At 33.8% G+C, this 12739-nt stretch overlaps 1 protein-coding gene across 1 annotated transcript; it reads right to left on the bottom strand.

Moving 5' to 3' along the window:
- Window positions 1-6699: 6699 nt before the first annotated feature.
- On the bottom strand, window positions 6700-10128 carry LOC149197688 (UDP-glycosyltransferase 86A2-like). Its single transcript, XM_089403969.1, has 2 exons — window positions 9559-10128; window positions 6700-7905 (listed from the first exon to the last, which is right to left on the bottom strand). Exons 1-2 carry the CDS (start codon window positions 10091-10093, stop codon window positions 6941-6943), a joined length of 1500 nt encoding a protein of 499 aa, XP_089260095.1. The 5' UTR covers window positions 10094-10128; the 3' UTR covers window positions 6700-6940.
- Between the last annotated feature and the right edge of the window lie 2611 nt (window positions 10129-12739).

Here is a 12739-nt window from a genome sequence, read left to right as displayed (position 1 = left end):
CCAAAAGGAACCATGTAGAAGGATGTAAGATCCTTCCAAAGAAGAAAGCATGACGAAGGAAGCATAACATGAAGCAAGGTTAGATGTAGACTGATGAATCACTTTCTGATGAAAGGAATGATAGCATGACTGACTTGTGGATGAAAGTGATGGATGATCTGTTCCCTGTGAAGAAGTCCAAAAAGTTGAAGACTCTGTGACAAAGAAATTCATGATATCGAAGGAAGGATTTCTTTAGGCAGTTGGTTGTCCCATCATCTCCACCTGACAAGCTATTGTAGGTTCCTGTTTTTAGAGAGAGCCTGGAAAGTTTCTTACTTGGAAAAAACCTGGAAATTCCTAAGCCAAGAGAGAGCTCAGGTACATTCCTTATGTAGGAATGAGTAAATTCCTTTATTGGAATAGACATTTCCTCCCTAGTTGAGAGGGAGAGATAGACACATCATTCTAGTATTCAGTTAGGAAGACATAATGAGAGGATTGGGTAATCATTTGGCATATGATACTCTATGAAGATGAGACAGGGAATCCAAGATAAGAGTATTCATGGAGGACCGATATTCTTTGAGGACTGGAAATCCAAGATAAGAATAGTCCTAATGGAACACACCCTATGAACTTGGGTGGGGTATGTTCTGAGATAAATAATGATGAGATTGTCTATAAATAATTGGTCTCGCCAGCATTGAGCTCAGATATTGTGGAGAGATAGAACTATTAGTTAAGGCCTTTCTATGTGACAATGCTGGTTGATATGATGCTAAACAAATGGGTTACCAATCGTATTCTTCTTATGAGAAATTCTTTAGATTGAGAATGACCAAGTACTATTATGAATACCTCCCTAGTTAAGGGCGAGTGTTGAAAGGTGTAACTAGGATCGATCATCATAATGAAATGTAATTGTATTTTTATGTAAAGAGATGAAAAGAAGAAGAAAAAAAAATTAGTGTAATGCTTGCATCATGGGTTTCATGAGCAAGAGATTTTATTTTTGAGTCAAGGCTCCCACTGAGAGCCTTTAGGATTTTTTTCATCTAGTCATAAGAGAGTCATTGTCATGTAATGAAGCCATGCTATAAAGAGTCGCACTTGTCTATGTAAATTCATCCTCCAAGACCTTATCACTATCCCTAATGATGTCGGCCTACAACTAAGAGATATATCTAGAAGGTGAAGTCGGATTCTCTCCAAGAGATCATGTTAGCCTAGAGGTTGTGAACAAACTTGTATATATACCCTTACTCAACCTCATTTGGGTAGAACAAATTCGATGAATCAAGTCAAGAAAGATTTTCGAAGTATACGCCAAAACGAGCCTCCATGTTAGTGCAGTAAAGAGAAAGGATAATGAATATAGTCAAGCATTGTTTTTGGGTTAGATTGTCCTCCCACATGCGAAGATAACATAACGAAAGGTAGATAGAAGAAATCATTGGAGCAGCTATAACTTTAAAGTGTTTTATTTTGGGTATAGAGCCTCGCTAGGAGAAGGTGAGTCAAGGTGCAAGAAGTCTCACTCTTGTAGAGAATATAAAGGAAGCAAAGATATTATAGGGTTTCTATGGTAGGGTGGAAATCCTACAAGAAGAGACTAAGAATAAAAGGAAGTTGTGATTAACAAGGGAAGGAGTTGAGATTAAGAAGAGAAAGGAAGCCGAGAATGACAAGCAGAAAAGTATCGTTGAAAAAAAGAGTAGTGACTTGGTCTTTGGAGGACACTAGAGTCAAGGGTATTTGTCATAGTCTTGCTATTTGTCAATTGAAGATATATAAGAAGAATTTATGATTGGGTTTTCCTCTCAAAGAGTGAGAGGTTTTAGCCCTCACTGACTAGCCTGTGTATTGTGTCACTTGCCTTCTAATATTATTTATTTGGTAATTGTCTTGATGAAACAGACACAATAATAACATAATGAAGAGAAGATCATAATTCAAGAAGTAAAAGTATATCACAAGAAATTATCAAGAAGAGAAATCTCCTAACATTAAATGCCCTAGATTTCTCAACACTTGAGTGCATCGAGTTTTCAATGTTTAATGCTTAAATAAGTTTATAGGTGAGAACCTCCCAGTTCAAACAATATTACCAGAACTTGGCGAGGAAGTAAAAATCATATTGGAACCTGAAGCAGACATGGAAACATGAACTCGACAACTACAAAATCGATCAATTTTAGAGTATCTCATCAAGTGCAAGAACTTACCCACTGAAGACTGTACATGGGAGAATGAGAATTTTATAGAGAAGCATTCATAACTACTCAAGCGTTGAGGACAACACTTTTTTGAAGGAGAGGGGCATGTTAGGTCCCTATAATGCTAGTGTAGCCCATATTTTTATTCTTAGTGTAGCCTCCTTATTGTTATTGTTGTGCGCATGTAGTGACCATATTGTTATTATTGTGTCCCATAGAAGCCCACTATCATCATTATTGTGCCCTTACATTATTATTGTTATGTAGGCTCTAATTATATTGTGACCTCTTAGAGTCTTATATATAGAAATGAGGTTTTTTCATTTGAATCATCCAAGAATTGTTCATTTGTGTAATGTAAAGGAGGTTTCCCCCTCAAAGAGGGTAATTTTTAAGTCGTTGATCTATCTATTTGTGAGCTGGTTGCATAACAATGTGGGGAGGCCTCGAGGACCAAAGCATCATTACATGCTTTATGGGGGTTTGTTGCCATGTCCCCTAGTTTCTTGGCCAAGTGGGGCGATCACAACCACCCTTGTCTCCGCCACCTGCTCCCCCTCCTTTTGCACCATAAACACCACACGAGGCAATAACAATAATAACAATTTAAAATAAAGTTAGAAGTTAGTTAGTGATTTTTTAAATCTTACCAGTGTGAAGTGTAAGTAAAGTGAAGTGTAATCTTAGCGATGTGTAAGCGCATTAATGTTTATCATAGATTGATGTCCATTGAGACTTACTAGCCATTTAATTTATATGAATACACTAATTTACTTACCAATTTAAAGACTTTACATATTCTTATGGTAATTTGGTCATATATAAATTAATGAAAATACATTTTCATTTTAATTATAAATTTAAAGATCTTAAGAATTAAATAAAGATCAAAAGTACATAATTTAAAATTATTAAGATATAAATATTAATTAAAATCCAATCAAACAAATACCCTTCAAAGTGAACCACTCATACTGGTAATTTCATTGAATTTTTAATTTTAAATATTGTGAAGCAGATAATTCATTGAAAACTATAATTATAATAGATTATGAGAACGCATTCTATATTAACATGTTTTTTACTTGTTCTTTATATTAGGATAATAGATTATGAGAGAACACATTCTATATTAACATATTTTTTTACTAGTTCATTTGACGAGGATTGAAAACCATGAAATATCTTTTTATTTTGAAAAAAAAAATATACATAAAAAAAACTTTAATCTTTCTATACTTAATAAATCCAAAATTAAAATGAATTTAAAATAATTTAATTATAATTATAATTATAATTATTATTTTAATTTTTTTATAATTAACACTTTATAAATTTAAAATTAAAATAATTTCACTATAATTAATATATATATATATATATATATATATATATATATATATATTAAAATAATTTCACTATAATATATATATATATATATATATATATATATATTTTACGGTATAATATATATTTTACGGTTAAAATGGTTAAAATGTTTAAGAATACTGCATGACATGATGACATTATAATATCTCTGGCTCATGAAAAAAGATTGAACATAATATAAATGGATTCCATAAATCTAATTGATAAAAAAGTCAATGGGTTGTTACAAATCTATCAATGAAAAATACCCGAGATCATGGACTGGGTCATTTTAGAAGTAAAATTTTGAGAGATCCAAGGATTTAAATCAGGACGTGCTCATATATTTAAGCAAAACATGTTTTGTATATAAATAAACCCAATCCTATAAAATGATATGCAGAGTTTTTCCACTAGTAGCTTCAGTGATCAAGGAAGCCATGTGCGGGTATCGTCCATAGTATGGTTACTATTTATTTCTATACCAGTAGCTTCAGTGATCAAGGAAGCCATGTGAGGGCATCGTCCATATTACGGCGAGTGCATGGACAGTATTATTTTCAATAAACATGATATATATATTTATATAAATGATATTTAGGATATTTAATATTTTAAGCGTAGCGTTAAAAAATCAAAGTCATTATAGTGATATAGTTTTCTATGTTTCCGTTAAAATAATACTCTTTTATTTTATATATGGTTAATGATAAAATTCAGAACCATTATGGAAAAATTAATTATCACCATTTCAAAGTTATTCCTTTTAGCGTTTTAGTTCAGTTTCATTTAATCTAGTGTAAGGAGAGTTTCACTTTAATTATTTATCATTAATGTTTTTAATATAATTTTATTTAACTTATAAATAATATTGAGAAAAACAATTCCTTACTCTCACAATTTGTTCACTTCAATTTTTGTCAAATTTTAAATGGTCACATTTTACAATAAAATTCAAAACCATTATAGTGATATATTAATAAAGAGTTCAGTTTATCACTTTATCAATGACATATTTCTCCTTTTTAATAATACTCTTCCTTACCCATTTATTCAATGATAAAGTGCTAATGACATGTTATCCCTTTGTTCCTACCTTGGTAGATGGATTTGCTTTTATATGGACATCAATAATCAATTGTATGCAAGTACAAGAGAGAAAAGAAGAATGCTCATTGTGTAGAAATCCCAAGGGAAGATAAGAACAACTCATGACAATTATTTTGGAGGCACCATAACAACATAGGTTGGAGGCACTATAACAACATAGGTTAGAGTAGTAGCTGAGATTGGATGGTGGACAAATGTAGGTAATGTTGTGTTGAATAATAGCAGACTTATGATCATGTGTCATATTTATGCTTGTAATCAAGTCTACAGAGTTATGCTTGAATTGATGGAGTTCGTAATTGTACTTGTCATACACCCATAAATGACTTTGTAGTGTAGGTTTGCAGTTACCCATAAACCACTTCACGAAGTGCTTGGATTGATGGAGTTTGTAATTGTACTTGTCATACACCCATAAATGAATTTGTAGTGTAGGTTTGTAGTTACCTATAAACCACTTGAGGGAGGGTTAGCTCAGAAGACCCTAAGCATGATTGAGGGTTAGTTGAGAAGACCCTAAGCATGGTTGAGGGTTAGTCAAGAAAACCCTAGTCATTGTTGCAAATATAAAGATGATGATAATGATGAAGGGAAAGGTACATGTATAAAGACATGGTTGCAAATATCTAGATGATGATAATGGCAAAGAGAGATGTACATGTATAAATACTTGTTCATTGAATGAACCATGTACTTGAAGGGACATCTTAGTAGACAACCAATTGCATCATTTGGGAACATGGATGGTTGTTTCCTATATGGACATCAACATTATGATCTTATTTGTAAAGACCATTTTGCACTAGATGTAGACTTTGTTCAGATTGAGATTAAGACAGGGAGTCATTAAGAGATTGTTAGAACATATAATTACCAGGTGTTTAAGACTAGTTTCTTGATTTAAATATTCTCTCAACTAAATGAATATGTGTCTAAATTAATTTATCTATTTTTAAACAAAAATATTTCCTATATTTAATGTGTACTATATTTCTTTCTTCTTATAAATCAATGAATGAAATTACCAAAAATACTCGAGATCATGGACTGGGTCTTTACAAGCAGAAATTCCCAAAAATACTGGAGATCATCGACTGGGTCTTTAAAAGTTTAAATTCTGAGAGTTCCAAGAATTTAAATCGGGACGTGATTATATATTTAAAAACATATTATGTATATAAAAAAAATCACTAAAATGATATACAGACTTTTGCAACATATTAATTCATGGATTATGGAGAGACGGATGTCCATACCGGCTTCATAAGGATTCGCCATTTATTTATCTACCAGTAGCTTCAGTGATCAAGGCAGTAGCTTCAGTGATCAAGGAAGCCATGTGCGAGTATCGTCCATATTACGGTGAGTACGTGGGCAGTATTATTTTCAAGAAACATGATGCATGTGCAAACAAAAAAAGATGATTTAACATTTCAAGGTGATTGTTCAAAGATCAAAGTCATTATAATGATATATTTTTCTCTTATAATGCTATTTTCATCTATTTTTTTCCTGGAGATGATTAACAAGATCAAAACCCTTACATTAATATGGTTAACTAATTTTTAAAGTTTATAATCACAAAATTCATTAACAATAAAGTTCAAAATCATTGCTATAATATATTTATAAAAAAAAATCAACATATAATTTATTAATAACATATTTCTTCTTTTTAATAATACTTATTTCATATATGATTAATAATTTAACTAGAAATTATTACATTAATATATTGTTCTTTATTTTAAATTTTAAAAGCAAAAGATTTCTCAGAATAAAAATAATTATTATATTATTAGCATGGGGTAGCTCAAGTGGGAATGACTTGAATGAAGTCTCACTTAACAAAAGATCTTGAGTTTGAATCGTGTACTACTCTCTTATTTGAGTTTGAATCGTGTACTACTCTCTTATTTTCAGAAGTAAATAATGAACATGTAAAATGAAAAATAAGAAATTCCTAACAAGCTTACCAGAAAAAAGTATATTAATATATTAATAAAAAATCCAATCCATTATTTGTAGAAAAATATAAAATCTTCCCACCAAAAGATTTCTAACCATAAAAAAAGTCCAACCCATCATTGGTAGAAATTGAATAGGGATGAGAAAGATTACCAGCAATCATTCTTCCCAATTAGTCTAGCTAAATCCAAATAACTGGCCACTTAATTTAGGGAATTTGATTCCTTAATTCCACAAAACTCAACTGGCCACTTAATTTAGGGAATTCCTTAATTCCACAAAACTCTCTTTGGATACTATTCATTACAATGAGACAATTTAACACATCTTGCCTTCAAACCTACAACGAAACTCTCGATATTGTTGTGAGAAGATCCTCCTTCCAGCATTGCAGTCTTCGCACTGTCTCTCAGCGACTCCGCATTTTTCTTGATCTCTTTCCCTTGGTCGCTAAACAATTTTCTTACAGCGCTACATATGCCTTCTCTTGCTATTACCTTCTTATCTCCCGTGTGACTTCCGGGTTCCTTCAACCTGTATCCAAGCTTCCATTCATCGGCCATAAGTTTGCAGTTAGTGTATTGTTCCGACCATGAAGGTAATCCTATCATTGGAATTCCAAGAGCTATGCTTTCAAGCATTGAGTTCCATCCGCAGTGAGTAATGAATCCGCCAACAGAGGGATGGGATAACACTCGCAGCTGATTGCACCACGGAACAACCAGACACTGGCTTCCCATTTCATCAAGAAAACCATCGGGCAGGGAGTCTGAGACTGTTGAAGATGCTATGGTGGGGCGAAGGACCCAGAGGAAGGGCTGCCCGCTATCCTTAAGCGCCATCGCCATTTCCACCAGCTGAGCATTAGAGAGCTGAGTCATGCTGCCAAAGGAAACGTATATAACTGAACCATTTGGCTTTGTATCCAGCCATGCCGAAGTGTCGTATTCTGTCCAAATGCTGGTTCCAACTCTCATGTCCTCATCAGTACTTTTATCCTTGAAATAACCCGACGGAAGCTGCGGACCGACGAGCAAAATCGGATGCTCTAAACTCACGGCGTTCACGGCCGGCCTCTCCAGTTCGTCAAAAGAGTTGCAGAGAACCCAGTCTGCTTCGCGGCATGCCTGAACCGACTTAAGCAACAAATCAAGAGCATACACTGATTCCCCGTCTCGCTCTCGAAAGAAGGATGGAAGATCTCTGGAATGTAAAGTTGGGACGCCAGGAATATAATCAATCAAAATATTGTCTTGGCTCCCTGCATGTAAATTCCATTATACTCATCACTACTAGAAAAAGAAATCTTCTTTTAATGTATAAATAAAAATTATTGTTTATTTTTGTATAAATAAAATTTTTTCATTGTAGATTAGAAAAAAGATATTTTTTTTTAATGTAGATTAGAAAATCTCTGTTATAATGTTGATCTTATCCAGATTGTGGATTTCCACAATATTTTTTGAAATAGAGATTTTGTTGTATCAAAAACCTCTATTATGATGTTGAACTTATCTGGATTGTGGATTTCTACAACATTCTGAAAATAGGTCAAACAATTGACATCTGATAATCTCTAGGATGGATTGTGGATTTTTAGAATAATCTGAAATTGGAAAGACAATGGGTTTGACATCTAATACTCGGAGTATTATAAATTATAGATTTTTAAAATATTCTAAAATGTGATGAACAATTAAAAAAAAGTCAAACAATATAAATTTCATATGTAGGTTAAGTGAAATCTAAATGGTCACATCCTAAATATTCGAAAATCCACCATAAAAATAAGAATGGTTTTATTTTACCGGAGCTTACTAACTAGATTGCAGGTTTTGTAAATAGATCCAAGACAGAACGAAGTCATAGTTTTAGTTTCCTCCAAATCTATGAAATCTACAATTTAGATCAAAATGGGTTAGATTTCTGTAGTGAGCAACTATATGAAGAGACTACATGCAAATGATACACGCACAAAGCTCGGGAGAAGGGGAGGTGCAGAAGGGAGACGCTGACAGGACAGAAGAGGGGGCAGAGGAATGGCTGGAAACAGGGAAGATCACGCAATAGGGTCTGTTCGGAGGATAAGGAAATCCATAGGTAAAAAAGTTCAGTATGCTGAAAGGGCTTACTGAGAAAATACTAATCAAAACATAAGAAGGATTATTCAGCAGTTAGAAGAGGAGGCAATTCAGGGACAGTCAGACTTAGAATTGGAAGACAGGGAATATCTCCTCCGGAGCAACACACGCGCGGAGGCATGACATTACATAAACAGATCCTTCATGTCTATTGGGTAATGAAGAGACTACTAGCTAAGACTATGGAACAATTAGTCATGGAAATGGCAGAATTATCTCAGGGTATTCCAAACCTGAAGATGGAACTTCGGAACATTCAAATCACCTTGTTCATGGAGGACAAGAAGATGGACGAAATACAGAAGGTTAAAAGCCAGTGGTTCGGGTATCAAGAAGGAGATGGAGCAGCAGGCAGGCACAGCGGATCAGTAGAAGAAGACATGATAAATAGAGGTTTTTATAAAAAACCTTTTGAATTACAGCTGGAGCAGCAGGCAGGCACAGCGGATCAGTAGAAGAAGACATGATAAATAGAGGTTTTTATAAAAAACTTTTTGAATTACACCTAGTTAACTGTAGTCTCTTTTTGTAATCTAGAATGCAGACAAGAAACCGTTATAATTTCTATAAGTGTGTAGCTTATAAAGCATGGAAAGACAGAATGAGAACCTTTTATTTTTGGATGGCTATTAAAAACTTGAGGTGGCCAATAAACCCGGTTTCTCCGGGGCTGGTTGAGGCCACCACGACTATGGAGTGGTTTCAATTCAAGATAATAGAAAAAGAAGCTCTCTCCTTAACTTACAAAAAAAAATACACGGCACAAAGCTCACCAGATCCTTCATGAAGGGACTGATGGTGATCCTCCAGCAGATGTGCGTGACCGTAGATTGAATAAACAGTAGTGGGCTGTGTCCAAAACGAAATCCATGGAATTCCGAATTTCTTCGTTACATCAAGTGACCAGAAAAGTAAGCTATCAGCTATGACACACGATATGGGATGCCCAGTCTTGTTGAGATTATGAATTAGCTGTTCTAATTCTTCTCCCATGTTGTCCACAGAGCATAAAAATTCGAGAAAGTTGGCAGACCGATCGAAATCGAGAGGCAAACCATCGGAGATCTGTGCAGAGCGAATATGAATACTTGGATTACGTGCTTCCTGCTGATTAGGGTCAATCGGAGAATTAACAGCCGAATCAGCTTGAGTGATTCGAGCGTGGGTGTGATGAGTAGTGACGAAGGTAACAGTAAGACCTCTGGAAGCAAGATTCTTAGCAAACTGCTTCATGGGAGTTATATGACCCTGTGTTGGATACGGAAGCACCAGAGCATGCAAAGGTGAGGACTTGTGAGCGGAATCCATGGCTAAATGTCATGTGTAGAGTAGGAAATACTGGGAATATATATATAGGAAAGGTTCTTGGTAGAGCTGAGGGTAACCAACAACAAGTAAGCATAAGTTTGAAGAGTTGGTCTGACTTTCAGTTAAAGGGTTTTATAGATCTGCATTGAATATTCGTGGCATTTTCTCAATTCTTTCGCAAGAATCGTGACTCGTAATAGGTCTAACAGATTCTTCTTGTAAAAAAATGAACTGGAGTACTGTGTAGGGATTCACGTTGATGTTTACAGTTCACCCAATATTTATCTTGCAACTTAAACTTCTAGAAATATCACATGGGCTGCTGGCGTGGGCTGCTGGCGTGGGCTGCTGACAACACCTTGCATATTAAGCATAGACAGGAATGCAATTGTGTCATATTATTATTATGGTATTATTATTATTATGTTATATACACATCCATTCAAATCAATTAAATTAAATGAAATTAGCATAATTGCAGTTTTATAAAATATTTATATATAATTTTTATATTAGTATGAATTTTTATATTTATATTAATATATTTTTAATAAATAATGATGATGATATTGATGAGATATTAATAGAGCTCATAATGATGTTATTGATGTTAAATACATTAAAAATGATGTTTAATGCTATTAGAATTTGATCAATGATGATGATATGGATGAGATATTAACATAGCTCATAATGATGTTATTGATATTAAATACATTAAAAATGATGTTTAGTGTTATTAGAATTTGACCAAAACTAATTAATGATGATGATATTGATGAGATATTAATAGAGCTCATAATGATGTTATTGATATTAAATACATTAAAAATGATGTTTAGTGTTATTAGAATTTGACCAAAACTAGTTAAACTTGTCTAGTTGTTTTTATATTCCCTTTACCCATAGGAAAACTTTTGCATAAGGTAATCAATAACATAAAACATAAAACTACTAGTTTAATACCAAACCAACTATCTTATATATGGAACTTACAATTTTGATACCTAATTGACCCTTTTTCATGGAACCATCTAGTTTGATACTACATTATGACTAAGGACCCTTATAACATACAAAGAAAAATGATGAGTAGGGCCATACAAATGCTATGCAAGTTACATTCTTATTTATTTTCCATTTTCTGCTTTTTGCTTAGATGCTTAAAATGACCATTAATTGTGATGTAACAAGGAAATTTTTTGAATTTTGTGTGATTAATGGGTTTTATAGCCTTGGGAAATTTGGCTTTACCCCTTGATTTTAATAAAGTTTGAAAAAAGTAAAGAATCAACTTTAAACTATGCAAAATAAGGTTAAATAAACATTTGGTTAAAGGGAACACACATCCATCGACCACTCTTATTCATTCTTACCGTGACACCCCCTTGAACATGTCCACTACAAGATGGACATGGTGGGATTTTTGAAATGGATAAGGGTGGCATACTACCCACTGTACATGTCAATTGGCTATTAGACTCTACCCCCTCTTCGACTTTTTCAAAACTTCTATAAGACCACCTCAAAACCACCAAGGATGATGAGAGATGATTTCATTGTGCATTATGATTTGAGGATATGAAAACTAACTTGATATGTGACAAGGCGACTGATATATTAACCACCTAGAATTATGAGATGTTAGGTCCCTATACTACTAGTGTAGCCCCTTATTGTTATTAGTGTAACCTCCTTATTGTATTGTTGTGCCCATGTAGTCCCCATATTATTAATATTGTGCCCCATAGAAGCCCACTAATGTTATTGTTGTGCCCCTAGAATATTATTGTTATGTCAGCTCTAATTATATTGTGACCCCTTAGACTCCTATATATAGAAAGGAGGTATTGTCATTTGTATCATCCAAGAATTGATCACTTGTGTAATGTAAAGGAGGTTCCCCCCTCGAAGAGGCTAGTTTTGAAGTTGTTGATCTATATTTTCTTCTATTTTGTGAGCTCGTTGCATATCATTTGGTATTAGAGCCTTGGATTCTAGGGTTTCACTGCTCCAAATAGGTCATCGTGGCATTTTCGTTGTAAATTTTTTCTACGAAGTTCCAGAAGCTTAAATTAAAACTCATTTGAGATGAAATCTTGATGAACCTGAGGTCCTAATTTCAAATCTTGTCTCGCTATATTTTCAGAGATATGATCCAAGGAAGTTAGGGTTTTACAAGCTCTTTAATTACATCCCAAATAGGTGACCTTGGGAAAATTGTCGTAACATTCTCTCTGAGCATCAGATTGAAATTTTGTAAGACATTATAGAAAGAGGACATATTGTAGTTTTTTGTATATCATTTTCAGGTCCGAAGATTGAAACAATGACAGGTGGCAAGTCCTACACATCCACTCTACGGAACTAGTCTATAGTCAGGTCACGGTGGGAGATTTGGCATAATGATTTCTTGAAGAATCCAATATTGATCAGACTGGTGAGGTTAGGAAGAGGACTCAGAGGGTTACCATAGGACACAATTTCAGAATTTAAAGATCTGAAATTGCAGAGATACAACAGATTCAATATCAAGTTCCTAAAAAGTGAAAAACGATGTGTAGTTTGTTTTTAAAATTTGCGTAAGTTTGATTTGAAGAATTAGTTTGAAGTGATCCAAAGGGAATAGTGAAGCATAATTATCAT

Source organism: Pinus tabuliformis, chromosome 2_2, assembly GCF_031772625.1.
Source record: "Pinus tabuliformis cultivar Carrire ecotype Pingquan chromosome 2_2, CPIR1, whole genome shotgun sequence".
Taxonomy (NCBI): Eukaryota; Viridiplantae; Streptophyta; class Pinopsida; order Pinales; family Pinaceae; genus Pinus; species Pinus tabuliformis.
This window is presented reverse-complemented; position numbering and strand designations above follow the sequence as displayed.